Source organism: Sorex fumeus, unplaced genomic scaffold (genome assembly GCF_029834395.1).
Source record: "Sorex fumeus unplaced genomic scaffold, SorFum_2.1 ptg000044l, whole genome shotgun sequence".
Classification (NCBI taxonomy): Eukaryota; Metazoa; Chordata; class Mammalia; order Eulipotyphla; family Soricidae; genus Sorex; species Sorex fumeus.
Window position 1 is genome coordinate 23,043,303 of NW_026606101.1, and position 18,567 is coordinate 23,061,869.

At 46.3% G+C, this 18,567-nt stretch overlaps 1 protein-coding gene across 2 annotated transcripts; it reads right to left on the minus strand.

Moving 5' to 3' along the window:
- Positions 1-818: 818 nt before the first annotated feature.
- Positions 819-13,103, minus strand: TRMT6 (tRNA methyltransferase 6 non-catalytic subunit). Of its 2 annotated transcripts, XM_056121399.1 has the most exons (11): positions 12,827-13,103; positions 9,872-9,999; positions 7,724-7,833; positions 6,954-7,045; positions 6,767-6,850; positions 6,378-6,502; positions 5,108-5,466; positions 4,642-4,727; positions 3,959-4,061; positions 3,771-3,857; positions 819-2,259 (listed from the first exon to the last, which is right to left on the minus strand). In XM_056121399.1, exons 1-11 carry the CDS (start codon positions 12,952-12,954, stop codon positions 2,068-2,070), a joined length of 1,494 nt encoding a protein of 497 aa, XP_055977374.1. In that variant the 5' UTR covers positions 12,955-13,103; the 3' UTR covers positions 819-2,067. The 2 variants fall into 2 exon arrangements, with proteins under 2 accessions (XP_055977374.1, XP_055977375.1); XM_056121400.1 differs by lacking the exon at positions 7,724-7,833 and having other exon boundaries at positions 12,827-12,948.
- Between the last annotated feature and the right edge of the window lie 5,464 nt (positions 13,104-18,567).

Consider the following 18,567-nt stretch of genomic DNA (forward strand, 5'->3'; position numbering starts at 1 on the left):
GTTCTGTGTTAATTATAGCTCAAAGCTAGAGAGGGATTTGCTTCTTACAATTTTATGATACTGCTAAGATGGAAAAACCTGCCTTTGTCCCAGGGTGCATTCCTAAATACACCAAATCCAGCGGAGGATTGAAGGGCATTAGAAGATGCTGTTTCTCTACTCTCACTTCTCTTTGTTACTTTCATTGTTATGGAAGCATCAAATTCTTTAAAAAATTGTTTTAAGAACAATTGTGATTTACAAAGTTATTGATAGTTGAGTTTTAGGTATGGAATTATTGACTCCAGGCAGGAAGTGCTTGTGCTTTACCATGAAACTCATCTCAAGTGCTGTCTTTTTTAGTTTGGTATTTATCTAAGGGTTATTTCACATAGTGCTTGCCAGACATTGAACCCTGGTTAGTCATGTACAAGGGAAACATTGAACCCACTGTACTATTGCTTTCGCCTGTTCACTTCTTTTATTCTCCACCTGAGTATTTCTAAGAGTAATCTCCCAGCATCGCTGGGTGTGGCCCAAGGCAAAACAAGAACTATGTGAATGATGGCTGTAACTCAGTAACACCGTTCAGTGGGGTACCAATCAGGCTACGCTGGCTTATTTTTGTGTGTATGTGATGGTGAGAGGGATGTGGGGGTAGGGCTGAGCTATACCTGACTGTGCTCAGGGACCACTTCTGGCAGTGCTCGGGGGACCACATGTGGTTGTGAAGCCAGGTTACCCACTGTCCTACTATACGTCACCATGAACTACAAGCCGGTAAGTGTGGCATCACATAGATTGGAGTAGGAATGTAAGTCAGACAGATCAGAGTAGGAAACACTTTTATTCTTTAAAAGCAACTGTTTTAAGGAATCAAAACTGTACTCGGTAATCACTGGCCATGATCAGAATAGTACATGCTACTAAGAAAAAGCAGATCCCCTCTTTTCTAAGATGCCCCTCCCTGGATGGGCCACATTTCTTCTCTTAAGGACATGGACAGCGTGCTGGAGAAGCGCGTTTCATTGTGCAAGACTCATATTCTCAAATGGACAAGGGCCTTGGCTTACTGTAAACACTTTCCTTGCCTGCAGCAGATAATCAAAGTTTGATTTTATTTTTTAGAGCTTAGAAAGACTAACCACCTAAACATGCGAGAGCCCAAACAACATTAATAAACACTAGAAAAGGCACTTTAAAATACATTGACAGGTGACACTAATGCAATGAAAACTGGTCTGAAGCCTGCGTTAAACTTTGTCATAGTTCATAGTGCATTCTGTCTCCACATGTATGTATATGCATATATAAATATGTGTAAGTTGAATGTACAACCAAATACATACATACGTGTGCATATATAGCTATTTCCTATAGTCTCTGAGGAGAAAAAAATTCTCTTTACCTTAATAAATAGTGCACAAAAATTCTAGTTACTTTATTTGGAACAAAAAATAAGGATATTGGCAAATTATTATTTTTTAAGTACCCTACTACATCTTTCTACAAAAAAGGAGTAAAATAAATACTCAGCATTTCCCTAGCTCATCAATTATTAAAATAATAAAATCTAACATTAAAAAAAATTTATTCCACTGCAGGGAATAGGGTAGACATTTTTGGTACTATAAATCTCACACACTCACACATCCATATTGCTTAGGTTGGAATAGAGAGGAAATTTCTTCCACAAACTCCTTCCTTTGAGTCTCCAACAAGTTTTTACATCATGTTGTTCCAGTTAGCTTAACGTATAAACAAAGTCTGGTATAAACTTAGTTTTAGGTGTCTAAATTCTCAAAATAGTCGCAGGAGTACTAACAGTACACAGAGGATTTTGTGAAATCAACGGAATTGACCCACTAGTCCACTATATGTGGCCGACTTGGGTATTTTAGCTGGAGGTCTGGAAAGACCAAACCCAACCGTGTTGGAGCTGGAGCGCCACCTTCCTTGTCCTTCCAAAGAGTAAGTGTACAGAGTCATTCTTAATCTTAGGATACAAAACAATTAGTAATGGCATCTGGAGTTTAATTACTAATTGTAGAACGCCTGAGGACCCAAACCAAAGCTATCTTGGAAAGGCTACGAGTCAGACTCGGGGCACTTCCGTTTCTTAGTGGCTGGCTCTTCCGTGCTGGGTGTCTCTAAAGTGCTTGTGCTGGGTTTCAGGGCGGGGTCTGCATTCAGGGCATCCATGGCCACAGTGAAGCCCGAGAGAAGGTAGCCTCCACCTCCACTCATCAGGAGCTTGGGATGACTTCGATCTGGTAAAACCTAATCAAGAAGAGAGAAATAATTCAGATCTGCCTAAGCAAATAAAACAGGAGAGAACGACACGATGTCAGAAATTTGAAAAAAAAAATTTTTTTTTAAAAAGTTTTTGGGCCATACCAAGCAGTACTCAGGGCTTACTTACTCCTGGATCTGAACTCAGGGATCGCCGCCCTGGAAAAACTCAGGAGACTATATAGGGCTTGAGGGACTGATCTTACATCAGCCTTATGCAAGGAAAGTGCCCTACCCACTGTACTATCTCTTACCAGTCCCAAATCAAAATTTTAAAAAAATATTTAATTATTTTTTTGCTTTTTGGGTCACACCCAGCGATGCTCAGGGGTTACTCCTGGCTCTGCATTCAGGAATTACTTCTGGTGGTGCTCAGGGGACCATATGTGATGCTGGGACTCGAACCCGGGTTGGCCGCGTGCAAGGCAAATGCCCTACCATTGTGCTATCACTCCAGCCCCCCAAATCAAAATTTAAATGACACAAATTCTCTTGAATATTTTTAACAAACTACATAATAGCGTGCATAAAAGTGTAGAAACCACCCCACACCACACGATCCCCTAAGCACAAGTGACCCCTAAAGTACAGAGTGGGGAGGAGTCCCTGAATACTGTTGGGTGTACCCCCAGACTAAACACTAAAGCACTGAAACTGGTTTAAGTTCTTTCCTTTTGGAAATCAATTGTAGCTGCTCCTCTAAACGCTGAAGCAGTTTCCTAACAGCGAACAAGGTGCTGAGTCTCTGCACAGCCTTCTGCTGGCTGTCCAAGCAACTACACCCCCTCCCGGACAGCTCCGATTCCAATAGGAATCCCTCTGTCCTGTGACTGCAGCCTGAGACTGGCCTTCCCAGAGCGCCACAGGACTCCCGGCAGCCGTGGAGGCGCTTCCCTGAGGCTCTCTGCAAGGGGGACTGGCTGGCCTCAGCAGCGCTGACGACCAGGAGGCCACAGGCTGCTCTCGGCCGAAACTGAGCAGAGGTTCCAGGGCTCCCTCGCTGGGCAATTCTCTTCATTTGGTCGTGGTGGGTTCCTTAGACACTTTTTTTTAAAAAAACTACACTCCGCGGTGCTCATGGGGACTGAACCCGGTCGGCCGCATGCAAGGCGAACACCTCCCTGTGGTACTGAGCCCATCTGACCAAGACACTCTGAGCAGCACTGTGGGTGCGTCCTCCTTCCCCTCTGCCTCACCTCATCTCATCCTGCTCCCCCTACAGCTCAGCGGCTTTTCCCCGGATAGACCCTCTAGGGTCTTTCCCTTCCAGTCCCAAATGGACCATGGAGACCACCTGGAAATCCTGGCAATTGTTGAAAAGCCACCACAACAGAGAAGAGGCGGCAGGGGGAAGGTGACTCTCCTGCTGGGGGCTCGGCTCTCTCTCTCTCTAGGGAGGCTTCTGCAAAGCCGGAGAAGGAAACAGGACACTGTCTAGTGAACGACTCAGCATCCCGGCACGGGGCCAGCGACTTGGGACCGGGTCGCTGCACGCCTACCTGGTAGTTCCGGAGCCAGGTCTCCGACAGCCTGAGGTTGATGACCCCTCCTCTCTCCCGCAGCTTCGTGTAGCATTCCAACAGAGGCTGGGCAGCAACAAGAGAGCGTGTAAGATTTCCCCAGTACGGGCCCCAGTTGGGAATCCACATTCCGAGGCAAGAAAGCCCGTCCACCGTTTCCGCGTTACCTCTTTATATTGACAGTAAGCCACGAACGGTCGGGAGGGGGCCACGAAGTCCAGCAGCGAGAGCAGCAGCGGCGTGGGATGGAACCGGCTAGCTACAATCAAACTGCAGGGAGAATGGCAGACACGTTACTCCTCGGGGCCTCTTCCCTGCCCCCCAATAGCATAGAGGTCCTCAAGTGCATTTAAAGTGATCATGTGTCTACTCGCATGACACCAGGAAGAGCAGCTTGAAGAACAACATTCTAGAGAAGTTGAAAACCATAAACTCACGAGCTATGACTGTTTCAGAGAACACAAACTAGATTAGAAGCTCTCAGGGTGATGGGCAACCCTAAGAAATTTTAGGACAGTGACTTTAAAAACACACACACACACACACACACACAAATCTGGAAACAGAACTGGCATCGCATCACTGGAATGTGTCACTGCCAGATTCTGCAGGTCTGGGGATCTAGTTTTCTGAGGCGCCATCCTGGGAGGAATTCCCAATTTCTTCTAAACTTCTGACACCAGCACCATTTCCCAGCTCTGCCAGAACGTGGTGTTTCTTTACAACCAATGACAAAACCATCCTCCTGCTCCCACTACAGCCAAAGCAGACGAGCAAGCAGAGAACGCTAATCTGTCGGAAGCAGAGCCCACAAGCACCAAGACGTCTCCTGCTTTCTGTCAGCACGCACCCATCTGCGTTTCTTTCACTCAGCAGAGCAGCGGCCTCTAAATGTCTTTTCCTCTGCTCTTCTTGTCTCCTCTGCTTTTCCTGAATCTTCAAGAAGAAAAATAAGAAACCAACGTACTGAGGTCATTGAGTCAGGCTTATGGAAATGCTGGTCTGTCAAAACATTTCAACAAGATTGATCAATTTGGACCCCAACAACAGGTCATTTATAAGGAAGACGAAAACACACAGAACAGTCCATATATATATTATAAAATCACTATTAATCTACCTATATGCTTCTGTACCCTGAAGCTCCATCCCAGATTAAATTGTGTGTGCAACCCCCAGACACATTTTCTCCATCTGTTCTGGCATTTGTTAACTTGTAAGCTGATGCTCCAAAGTCAAACCAAAATCTCACTGCTACAATGAAATTAAAGGAGAGGAATTATCATGAGGAAAATGGGGTGTCTCAACATTCTTACATAATCCTTTTTGCTTCCTCCCTCCTTAGGCTCCTTCTGTTCTGGGTCCTGAGAGCCAATTTCCACTGTTTCCTGTTCATCAGGGTGAATGCTCTCTAGGGCCTCCGCCACGCCGTCTTCATTCTCCTGTTCAGAAGTCTGTTTTTCCTCAAGCATGCCATTACTTTCCTCAACTAAAGCACCATCTTTGGGCTCTGAAGATAACAACTCAGCAGAAAACGTTCCATTTAGGAGACTGTCCACCTTATTGAGTGGGAATTCATACAGGCCACTGAGGAAAGACTTGGGAAAACCAAAGCACGCCGTTGCCGCTCGAACAGGGCCCCCTCCAGGGTAGAGTTGAATAATGGAGCCAAAACCTGAAGAGATGAAAGAAACAAACACTCGCTTGGTGGAAGCAACCGAGACTATAACAAATCCTTAGGGTTCTTCACTGTTAACACTGAGGGTTTCTATGCTGTGCGGAAGCCAAAGGATGATGCAGCTTCTTTGGGGCTCCATTTGCAGTCTCCTACTATTACCACAGAATGCAATACCGTTCCAGAACAGAGGCAGTCTTCAAAGAGTGAGGTTATGACCTCTACATCACTCACATACAACACAGAAAAAACCTTTGACCAAGTACCTTTGAATGTCACATGACTGGTGACTGCCTGTCAACTCCATCCATCCGTCCTGCCCACATGCTCCCACAACAGCCCCAATTCCCAGCCCCAACCCCCCATGGGGAATTAAGAATTCTTTATCTTTGTTTTTGCGCCACAGGGGTCTGTGCTCAGGGGTCACTCCTGGTGGATTCAGGGGATTGCCAGGTATTGAACCTGGGTAAGCTGTGTGCAAGGCTAGCGCCCTACCCACTGTTATCTCTCCAGTTCCAGGGATTCTTATCTTCTATATGGCCAGGGAAAGCGCAGGTAAAATCAGGCTGCGGTATAGTCTTGACCCAAATCTCCTCAGCTTAGGCCAATAAATGAGTATTAGATTTAAGAGATTAGTCAAATCCTGTCTTAAGAGACCCATGCCAACCAGGGGCTTCAAACCTATCCCTCCTGACAGAAGTTGGACAGGTCAACTGCCATCCAGAGATGCCAGGGAGGGCTAGGCAGGGGACAGTCAGGGCTCTGGAGCTGTGCAGACCGACCCAGGAAGTGATTCCATTAGCCTCACAGGAACCCAACTTTGAATTTTTCAGACCCCTCTACTCACATCGAGGTGTTGGCGGTGGGCGGGGGGGGGGGGTCTTAAAGAACTTGAAAATGTGGACTCTCACCTCCCATTCGCTCCATCATGGCACCTAGCACCAAGCCCGCACACGTCTCCATTACAATCATCTTATTGCCAGCACGAATATTTCCCAGCGTGAGCATCTGGGCGAGTGTGTCGTATCTCATGTGGCTAAGAGAAAGAGAGCGATTCATTCATTTTGAACTGACCAAAGTCTGTCACTTTTAAATCATTTTCCAAGTTTTCTTTGCTTTATAAAAAAAAGTATGTAGCTAAGATTGATTGCTTTGGAGGCAACAGTGAAAAGGACTTACAATTAGAGGTGGAAGGATACTTTATGCAGCTGTGCAAGCTTTTCATGTTACTTAAAATCATGACTTTCTTAAGGACTTATTTTTTCCCCCAATTATACTTTTGAAATGAAACAAAGCGTACTTAATTTTTCCAGGTTCTCTCGCATAATACATAGTTGATAGAATGCGGGTGGATGGCTTCACAATGGTAACGATGGCCTCGTATCTGAGGGAAGGAAAACAGGATGGCGATTTAAGAACTGTTTTATCATCAACCTATAAAAACATGCAATATTTGGGTGTTTGTGTTTTTAGACTAAACTACTTACTTCTTTTTCTTCTTTTTAATGTATTTATCCTGAGCAAATTCTGTCTTGTCTCGGAATGTTGTGCTATTTTCAATTAACTGCTGAACTATTTCCTACAACAAAAGGAGCAAGATTTCCTGAAGCTTTATTTACACAGAAGAGCTAACTTCAAAGATTCCTGAGCCTAGAATGCACCCAACAGCTTGATTCTCTAGTCCCTTTTCCCAGAGGTACAATAAACAAACTCTGTGCTTTTATCCTCTATCCAGATAGGGGTGGGGAATGTCTGGCCTGTGGGCCTTATTACGGGTCTGACCCTGGTATATGATGGCACAAACAATGCTTCTCACCAGCTGCCTTCCACTGTCTGTCTATATGCCCCGATGGCCTGTGAATGCTATTATAAAGAGCCGAGTGGCCCTTAGCATAAAAGTAACAGTGTCTGCCACCCCTGATCTGGGAGTTTGTACTTCTAAAATATTTTTTAATTCCACACAAACCAAAGTGAAAAAATGAAATAAAAAGAGAAAAGAGGTAGAGGACACTCATTCCTGAAGGCACTGATTAAAATCATTACTGAAAAGATACAAAGTGCTGATACACCTGAGTTACTAAATTCTCTTTTAGTAATGTTAGTAACATTATCCAGCACATACATTCATTTTAAACAATTTTTAATAGAAGTACATAGAGCAGTACTATCATCTCTGACCTCAAAAAGCCTGGTTTAAAACTAAGCAATTTTCCTAAATACCGAACAAAAACAAAACACGACATCCTTTGAGCTTTACCTCTCCTTTAATGCCTTTGTCCTTTAAAGCTTTTATGTCATCTTGAGTAAGTTTCTGTGATTTCCCATCATCAATTATATTTCGATTATCAGTGCCCGCTTCTTTGATCTCTAAGGAAGGAAATTGCTCTATGACATTTCAAATCCACCTCCAGCCCATCAGCCACTCAAGTTTGCTGTTCCAGTTCCTCGACCCCCCACTTCAGTCCACTATTTGCTCCTGCTGTGATTGCGACTCCAAGACTCATACTCCTGCTTCTCTATTATCTACCTGGACAAATAGACAACCAGTTTTCTTTTGCTGGGGAGGTCCCCTCCCCCACCCCTGGGTCACACACAAGGGCGTGAGGGTCACTCCTGCTGATAACCTGACCTGGCTATGTGGGCCCAACAGTGCGCCCCAGGAATACACCAGCAGCATGACCTGGGAGGCAATACTGGGGATCAAACTTAGGGGTGCCACTTGCAAAGACCTGTGCTCCAGCCTTTTGAGCCACCTCCGTGGCCCCAAAGGTATCTTTCAAATATGCAAATTAGCCTATACAGTATCATACTTAATTCTTTCTGTAGGGATTAGAATATGTTTCTAAAGAATAACTCGCAAAGTCAGAGAAGATTTGGCCCCTGGCTGCCTTTTCTGGCCTCATTTCTTGACTCCGTTTTTCAGTTGCATTGTCCTTCCTTTTATTCCTTAAAAAACCCTTCTCAGGCTGGAGCGATAGCACAGCGGGTAGGGCATTTGCCTTGCACATGGCCAACCTGGGTTCGATTCCCAGCATCCATGAGCACCACCAGGAGTAATTCCTGAGTGCAGAGCCAGAAGTAACCCCTGTGTATTGCCGGGTGTGACCCCAAAAAATCAAAAGCAACAACAACCACCACCAAAAAAAAAAAACCAAAAACAAAAACCCATCTCATCACTCAGGGTGGAATCTCGCCTCTCAGTTCGGTCCTCCTTCACCCAGTCAGCCTCTATACTCTTCCTGCTGTTTCATCCCACAGCACACACCGCCATCTAAAAGTATGCTGTTCGCATATCTACTGGATTACATCTTGGGATTTTCCACTGCAAAGTAAATTCTGAAGTCGTCTGGTCCATGAAGAGCTACAATCACAGTGAGCAAACATGTCTGGAATACATGTTATGCTTAATAAAAAGACAAATGTCAATGGGGAAAAAAATCCAATTATGGCTGGAGAGACACCTTGCTTATGGGCAACCCAGGATCAATCCCCAGCATCATATGTGGTCCCCTGAGCACTGCCAGAAGTAATTCCTGAGTGCAGAGCCAGGAGCAACACTTAAACATCACCAAGTATGGCCCCCAAAACAAACAAATAAACAAAAACTAAACTAAAGCAAAACAAAAAAATCTCCAAAAAATCTAATTAGCTGGTCTGAATGAGAACATTAATAGTACTTTTATTATAATCACTAGATATTTTTAGTAATCAAGTATTGTCAGTTTAGTTATGTTAACAAATACTTTAATAACAGCAAAAGTGGCAGGCCCTTACAACAGTATCATTGCTGCAGATACTGTTTTTAGGTCATACCCTGCAGTGCTCAGGGGCTACTGCTGGCATATTGCTCAGCAGTGGCTCTGCAATGCTGTGAAGACCAAGCAGACATAGCATTCGTGGAGTTTTCGTGGAGTTTCCTGTGCTTCGTATCAGACCTCTCGAACAGGCAAGGCAATAAATATATTATGATTCCATTTTACAGATAAAAATATAAAGCAACTTGCCCAAGGATATAAGGTGAGTGATAATGCTGGAACTTAAACCTAGCTGCTTGAATACAAATGCCAGAGCTCCTCTACCTATAGCTACCTCACAGTTCTTAACTTCCAGGTACTGAAAGGATTCTCTACCTGATCTTACATTAAAATGGTAAGGACTCATGGAATAAACCATCCAGCCTGAGGTCAGGTCAGAGAAGGCAGCTCAGTAATTAGTTGGAATCAGAATCCCGAAATTCAAAGTCAAAGGCAGACCTTGCTTCATTACACCTGAATATATCCCACAGTTCTTTTGAGGATCATTTTAGATTAGGGTCTCCTGCGTTTGTACTTTAGAATGAACTAAGAGTTGTCAGGTACGGCTAGCCAGCTCAGGGCATCTATTGCATATACCCAAAGCAGTGCACCTGAAGTAGGCTCTTCCTTTTTCTTCTTAAGCTGAAGACTTCCTCCATTGGTCACTTCAAATGTGGTTCCATAGCTGTGGCCAATTACATTATCCAGATAAAACCACTGTTTTTCAAAAGTTATTTTTCTGGGGAAGAAAATGGAATCAGTTAGCTGAATACAATTCACATTCAACAGAGATGTTATAGTCAATCTAGTTTGTTTCAAAACTGTTTTCTATAAAAGGATGATCAATAGCATTATCACTGAACAGAAACTGGCAAATGAACTAGAGAGAGAAGTGGTTTGGAACAGATGTAAACATTGGGATTTGAGCAATGGTACACCAGGTAGGGTGCTTGTCTTGACGAAACTGACCTGGCTTCCATCTCTGGCGCCCGCCAGACCTCCAGGAGTGATCCCTGAGCATACTGAGAACCACCAGGTGTGGCTCAAAAAAGCAAAAGCAAAACAAACAGAAATGTGCTTCCAAATGCTATTTGTTTGCTTGGTAATAAAAGCACCATTATTAAGTAACAAATTCAAACAACAGGAAAGTAACTTGAAAGGATAGTATGTCAAAAAAAAAAAAATAAGGTGGGGAGACTTTGCAAGGTTTCACCAGCATGGTCAATATACAGCTGTGAACTTTGGGATCATACTTCAAACTTAAGTTCTGAGGCAAACTACACTTCACCTCATTGTTATACTTCAATGGGGAATTGTAAAATGCTTAAAAGGGCCGGATTGATTGTACAGCAAGTAGGGTGGTTGCCTTGCATGCAGTTGACCTGGGTTCAACCCCCACCCCCCAATAAGGTCCCCAGAGCCCACCGTAAGTAATTCCTGAGTGCAGATCCAGGAGTAACCCATGAGTATCCTGGATGTGGCCCCGAAACCAAAACTAAAATAAAATAAAAAATAAATAAAATGCTTAAAAGCTGGGATCCAGTATCGTATTTCTGAACCAAAAGATCTCCTTCCCACCCTACCCATTTTTTTTTTTGTACGAGGGATAGAACCCAGGGCCTCATATATGCAAAGCATGTTCTCAGCCATTGAGTCACAGCCTCTAGTAAGCCCACTTTTCCTTTCCCAATTGTGCAAAAGTTTGGCCGTGGCCAGGTTGCTATTTTGAAGCCTACTCCTTTCTAGAGATTCCTGCTTCAACTGACGTTTCAGTCCACAGCCATAGTCAAATGAGAGTATAAAATAATAAAGAGTTGGCCTGAAGCCGACACTGATGAGAAATACCAAGTCTCCTCTCACTAGCTTCATGGTTTGTACCATGCTGTCCTATTTCCTAGCACTGTATCCAGCTGGTTTCTTGGTAGAAAGTATTGCAAGAACTCAACTCAAAAGCCTGTTCAAACAAACAATACCAAGCAAGCCTTTAGATAGAACAGAGTGGTGGTTACCAGGTGACCAAGAGGGTGTAAAAACAAGGTCAACCGCACGGTAAAGGATGGGAACTAGATTTTTGGTAATTACACAGATGTCCAATATAATGTCATATACCTGAAGCTTACTATGTTCTAAGCCAAAGCTAGCTCAACAAAATTATATTTGGAAGGAGATGGTGTTCAGGACACACCCAGCTAAGCTTCAGGGCTTACACCTTGACTCTGTGCTCAGGGATCAAGCCTGAAGTGCTCCAGGGACCAAACCAAGGTTGGCCATGTGCAACACAAGTGCCAAAATTAAAGCAGAGAGGCTGGTATAAGCTTTGGTTTGGAAAGGGGCTTTTTGGTCACGGCCGAAAGTGCTCAGGGCTTACTCCTGCTCAATGTGCAGGGATCACTCCTGGTGGGCTGCTGGGGAGAAGGGGGGGATGGGTGTCATATGGATGGATTGGTGATGAATGCTGGCAAGAAAAGTTCTTACTATCCCTCGAGGTCAGTGCAGTATTAAGTCCTGAACACACATGGCTGTGGCCCAACAATAAATGATGGTTAAGAGTTCTGTGGTGCTGTTTTTCTGGTTTTGTTTTGGGGCCACACCTTGCGATGTGCAGGGGACCATAAGGGATAGCAAGCATCCTCCCTATCCCTATTAATGCACTCCCAAAGCATGAACTCTATCTTCAATCTCCCCCACCATCTCCCCCCCCCCCGCAATTTTTTTAACCACTAGAAGGCCACTGGGATTTAACCCCTTCACTACCTCAAGAAATCTACCAAAATTACCAGTGCTCCGGCACTTAACCCAGAATGCTACTACCATTCAGCAGGCTCACAAACCCACTTAATTCCAAGTTTAAGAAGTTGAGGAAACTGCTCCTGGCCAAGCAACAGAACTTCTCTGGACATCCCCTGGTGAAAAAGGGCACCTGAAAATGATTCCACATTCTATGGGAAGCTGTCTCCTAACATTACTGGGGACCAGGATAGATGGTCCTGTTTACTTGGGCAGAGAGATTGATGAGTTCGAACACTAGGTTTGTGAGGTTTCAGCTTTGTGGGAACTGATCCAAGCTGGTGGAATGGGGGAAAAAAAAGGGGGGGGGGGGCGGAGGTGTGGTCCGTGGGTAAAGTGGACGGGGACGGAGTGGCAATGAGGGAAAAGCACGAGATCGGTGGGTGAAGGAAGGTTTTGTTTGGAGAACTGGAGAGATCTTGAGAACCCGGGGTAGGGTGGGAGTGGAGGCCTGGGTCAGGGAATGGACTGGGGGTGCAGGGGTCTGGGAAGAAGTCCCCGGGATTCTAAAACACTGAAGTGGGATGCTGAAGCCAGAGGGGCCCGGTATAAACCCAAGGAAGGGGGGGCCCTGCAGGGGAACAGGTAGGATAAGGGGCAATCGGCTCCTGGGGAATGGGTCCCGCTGGAGAAGAACCGAAAGAAGACGCCAGAGGAAGGTTGGAGATCTAGAGAGCCAGAAATGGAACCCTCGTGGGAGGAGAACGTGGGTAAATACAGATGCTGGATACCAAAAGATGGGGGGGCCGAGGACTCCCCCAGTCCCCGACCTCACTCACTTTCTCCTTTGCACTTGCACGGCTTTGAACACATCTTCCCGTTTCAGCACCACGAAATCGCCGTCGCGGATGCGGTGGTCCACGGGGGGTGCGGGCGGCGGGCCCGGCTGCTCCCCGGAGCCCTCCATGGTGCCCCGCGCGTCTCCGCCGCGTCTCCCGGGTGGCCCGAAGCCCACACCCCGATGCTCTGCCGCGCGACCTGCGGGTCCGGAGCGTCCACGCGCCGAGGGAGCCGCGCAGCCCGCGCACCGGCACCGCCCCCACGTGCCGCGCGCCGCTTCCGCTTTCCGGCCCGTCCCTCTGCACGCGCTTCCGGGCGCGCGCCCACTTCCGCCACGGCGGGCTCCCTGATTGGCTCCTGGCCGCCCCGCCCCGCCCCGCCTCACCGCCTCCGGGCGCGGAAGGGGCGTCACAGAGGCGCCAAAATAGAACTTGGAACGGGGCTGGCACCGGTGGCTGGGGCGGGAGGCGGCCTCCCCGCCTCTGGGAAGGACGGGGCTGCACCCGGAGCCGGCGGTCGCGGCGGGAGCGCTGCGGGACTCGCGCCTCTCAGCCCTGCGGTAGGACGGGCGAGGGCGCCGGAGCTGCACCCAGCCGTACCTGGAGAGCTCGGGCACCACTTTGCAGGTAAGAGCGCAAGCCCGGGTGGTTGCCAGGGCAACGGCTTGCTTTTAACGCAGCTGTCGGGTCTCCCTGTGCTTCTTCCTGGTCCACCTCCCCGTGTTGGACTGTTGACCGCCTGTGATCTCGGGAGTAGCCGCTGAAGAGGCGCTTCCTCTCGGCGGCTCAGAGGGCAGAGGTTTTTTTGTTTGTTTGTTTTGTTTTGGGTCACACCCGACGATGCACTGGGGTTATTCCTGGCTCATGCACTCAAGAATTACTCCCTGGCGGTGCTCAGGGGACCATATGGGATGCTGGGGATCGAACCCGGGTCAGCCTCGTGCAAAGCAAACGCCCTACCCGCTGTGCCATCGCTCCAGCCCCGTGAGGGCAGAGTTTTGCGCTCCGTGCTCTCACCCAACATTTTTTCGTCTTCATCAGCTTGCTCCATTGCTGTGCATCTCGGTGTTTTTACATATGATGTAGTGCAGACTTTTAATTCTGTCAGACTCGTATTAGATCCTCTCCACTCCCCTCCCCCCAAAAAACCCCGCATAATTTTTAGACTAATGTGGGCTTTTTTTAGGGTGATTTTTAAAATTTAATTTTATTTTTCAAAGTTTCTCCTGTAAAAAATATTCACGTGCGCTTATTCGATATCCTGGATTTTTTAAAAATTATTTTATTGAGTTTTATAGTCTATAGTAGTATTAAGGGGCACGGCGAGCAGGGCATTTGCCTTGCATGCGGCCGACCCGGGTTCAATTCCTCCGCCCCTCACGGAGAGCTGGGCAAGCTACCAAGAGTATCTCGCCTGCCTGGCAGAGCCTGGCAAGCTCCCCGTGACATATTCAATATGCCATACACAGTAACAACAAGTCTCACAATTTGTTGTGAGACGTTACTGGTGCCCGCTCAAGCAAATCGATGAACAACCAGAGGACAGTGCTACAGTGCAGTAGTATTAAAGTCATTGTTTAAGAGTGAACTATTGTTTTAAATAACTTAATTTTTTTAGAGTAGTTTCAGGTTTAAAGCAGATACTCTGTCATTGGGTTCTCAGAAGGGATGGGGAAGACGGGGGCAATAAAAATAATCCTGGGAGCCGGAGCAATAGTACAGCAGGAAGGGTGTTTGCCTTGTACACTGTCCACCTGGTTTCGATCCCCACCACCCCATATGGTCCCCTGAGCATCACCAGGAGTGATTTGGGAGTGCAGTCAGAAATAACCCCCAAGCATCACCAGGTGTGACCCGAAAAGCCAAAAACAAACCAACAAAAACAATCCTGGCCATCTTTAAATTGAAGAACTTAATACAGGATCTGATTTTTTGTTGTAGTGGTGATTTCAAACAAATTAACTGTCCTCACTTTAGGAAAAATTTCCCAGGAAGTAGACTGTTTGCTGGGCTATCGTTTCTTCATTTCTGCCATACATTTATTGCAACTGATAGACCAAATTCTGTGCATTCTTGTTAGCTAAAGTGCATAGTATGGTGTTTACTCTTCTGTGCCGTGATTTGTGATCAATGCATAATGTCACCATACAGTATCATACAGAATGGTTTCCCTGCTCTAAAACTTCCCAATTCTTTCCTTATATGAATTATCTAAAAAAAAAAATACACCTCTCCCCCTTTATTTGGAGGCCATACCTGGAAATGCTCAGGGGTTACACTTGACTCCGCACTCAGGAATTACTTTTGGTAGTGCTCAGAAAACCATGTTGGATGCTGGGACTTGAATCCGGGTTGTCCAAATGCAAGGCAGGAACCCTGCCTGCTGTATTATTTCTCCAGCCCCTTAAAAATCCTTTTCTGTACTATTTTTTCCATCACTGACCCTTGGTGTTCAAAAGAGGTATAAAAGCAAAGTATAGAAGCTGTGGAAAGATCTCAGTCCCTGTTCCAGAAATACGGGGAATGTGAATACTGGCCACACAAGTCCTAAGGGAAACAAAGATTCATGCATTCATTTAAAGATAAATAAAACCTAAAATCAAGCAGTCAATCTTGTGCCCAAAAGGTTTGATATAGAGAACTTGTACAGTCAAGTTCCTGCCTTCCCTTGTTAAAGAGAAAACTCACTCACTCTCCTGCCTCCCCACTCTCCCCGAAGATGAAAGAGGGAAAAAAGCTGGATCCCCAAACTACCCACTATCATTCTTGCACAGGAAGAGGTTGGATGTGATTTCCAAGAACCAGCCCCTTCATCTCTAACCCCATCCCTACATCATTTGATCCACAGACAAGGTTTCCCCAGCACTCTCCCTGGAATCTCCTCCTGCTGGTGGCCCTGTTCATTCCTGACACCTGTCTTCACTACCAGACCCTTCTCCTCCAGAGTTCCTCTGACGCCCCTCAGAGCCTGTAACTGCTTCTGTCTGTCTTCTCACAGGAAACTATGAACATCCACAAAGTCACTCTCTCGCCAAGACTCAGCTCCAGGGCAGAGGGCAGCATGGTCACCTCATCCTAGCCCTCCTTTTAATGCGTCCAGGGAGCGTACAGCCACAGGGCAAGTGGAGTGTTGGGACCAGAGGACTCAGAGGGCATTGCTTTTCTTTACTCGCAAAAAAGATACTCTAGAGGATTTTTGACATAAAAGCCCATTTAGAACTAACTGCATCCTCTCTACCCATGCGCTCTAGAGATGCTGCTGTTCTACCTGCAGGACATATGTACATACATATATGCACACACAAACATGATTAAATCCCATTTTATTTTATTTTTTCAGGAGTACATTCTGTTTATTTTGAACAATAAAAAAAAGTCTTCATTTGTATCTTTTCCCCTACCCAAATTCTTTTTTTTTTTTTAATTTTATTGAATCAATGTGAGATAGTTACAAGCTTTCATGTTTGGGTTACAGTCACACAATGATCAAACACCCATCACATTCCCCACCACCAATCACTTGATCACTTGACTTCCCGTTAATCGTCGATTTGCTTGAGCGGGCGCCAGTAACGTCTCCATTTGTCCCTGTCGCATGCTAGTGTGGCCCAATGGCATCTGTTCGCTCTAGGAACATGAAGAGCCTCAAACCGATTGTTCATGATCTTGATGAAGAAGTCTGACCATCTGGTAGGTGGGCGGCCACGCGGTCTTTTGACATCCCATGGAATCCAGTCAGTAACAGCTGTAGTCCAGCTGTCGTCTTTAAATCTCATTACGTGACCAGCCCATCTGATTTTTGACACCTTGGCAAATGAGACAGCGTCCCTGATTCTTGATCGTCGACGGATGTCGGAACTCTGGATTTTTTCTCTCATTTGAGTGAAACGTGATATTCCAAGCACAGCTCTTTCAATTCCTCTTTGGGAGACCTGAATAGCGTTCTCATCCTGTTTGCATAGGGCCCAGGTCTCTGAGGCATATGTTAAAGCAGGAAGAACAGTGGAATCAAAGAGATGTGCCTGGAGCCGGAGGTTCTTCGTCCTCTTAACTATTTCTTCGACGTTCTTGAAGGCATTATAAGCCGCTCTCTTCCTCCTGCGCAGCTCGGGTGTCAGGTCATTTGTCATGTTGACTTCTCAACCTAGGTACACGTAGCTGTTGCATTCGGAGATGGTCGTTCCATTGAGAGCGTATGGGGCGTCAGGAACGAGGCTGTTTCTCATAAACATTTCTTCGTAAGATTCAGCTGTAGACCGACCTTTCCACACTCACGGTCGAAGTCGGCCAGCATTTGTGCCGCTTGGCTCATGTTTGGTGTTATTAAAACAATGTCATCAGCAAAGCGGAGGTGGTGTAGTTGCCGACCATCTATCTTCACTCCCATTCCTTCCCATTCCAATTGTTGCATGATGTTCTCGAGGGTGGCACTGAAGAGTTTCGGTGAAATGGTATCACCCTGCCGAACCCCTCTCTTGACATTGATGATTACTTCTTTGTAGAATGGTGAGATCCTGGTAGTGAATCCGCAATACAGCTCACGGACGATCTTGATGTATTGAGCTTGAATGCCCTGATTGGCTAGGGCTTCAATGACAGCTTCTGTCTCAACAGAATCAAAGGCCTTCTTTAAATCAATGAACGTTAGACAGAGCGGCATGTTGAACTCCCGAGAAACCTCAATGAGCTTGGTTATCGTGTGGATATGGTCGATGGTGCTGAATCCTTTGCGGAACCTGGCCTGCTGGCATGGTTGTCCTTCATCTAGTGTTCTGCCGATCCTATTTAGGATGACTCGAGTGAACAACTTGTAGATGACAGACAGTAGGCAGATCGGGCAATAGTTGACAATGTCATGGATGTCTCCCTTCTTGAACAGTAGTACAGTCCTGCTGGTTTTCCATTGGGATGGAACCTTGCATTCAGACAGGTAGTGTGTGAAGAGCCGAGCCAGCGTATTGATGAGTACTGACGGCAGGTTCTTCAGGTGTTCAGGTCTGACCTTGTCTGGGCTGGGTGCTGTTCGTTTCTTTGCTGATGAAATTGCTTGTCAGATTTCGGAAGGGAGAACGTTGGGAACGACATATCCATCCTGTGGAATTTGGTATGTCGGCAAGTGGACATGGCTATCGAAGAGATTTGAGTAGAAGTCATGGATAATCTTCTCCATTGCCATTCTGGAGGATGTGATAGATCCATCAGGACGTCGGAGGGCAGTCATCTTGGTCTTGTAGTTGGCGAAGGACAGGTGGGCAGTGAAGGACAGGTGGGCGTTGCGAATACTTTTCCCGGCTTCTGCCGCATCTACTTCTGCTCTTCTCTCTTTGAGATCTTCCTTGATCGCATCTCTGCACTGCTTTGCGAGCTCGGATGTTCTCTTGCGGTTGCCTGAGGCCTGCGCCAAACCACGTTGGCGAATAAGCTCAAGAGTTTCCGAAGACAGGCATTCTCTCTCTTGGCGTTCCTCGCACAATCATGGAGGTGCTGAACCAGTCGATCGTATTCCTCGTCAATGTTGTCAACAATGGCATCTTCCCACGTTGCCGCAGTAGTGCCAAAGAGCACCTTCTACAAGATCATTGTGGGTGATTTTAATGCCAAGATAGGACCGAGAAGATCAGCTGAAGAACTTCACATTGAGACCCATGGCCTTGAATGGAACAAACAGGGTGAGAGACTATCTGAGTTCATCATGTTGACCAAGACCATCCATGGTAACTCACAGTTCCAGAAGGCCGAAT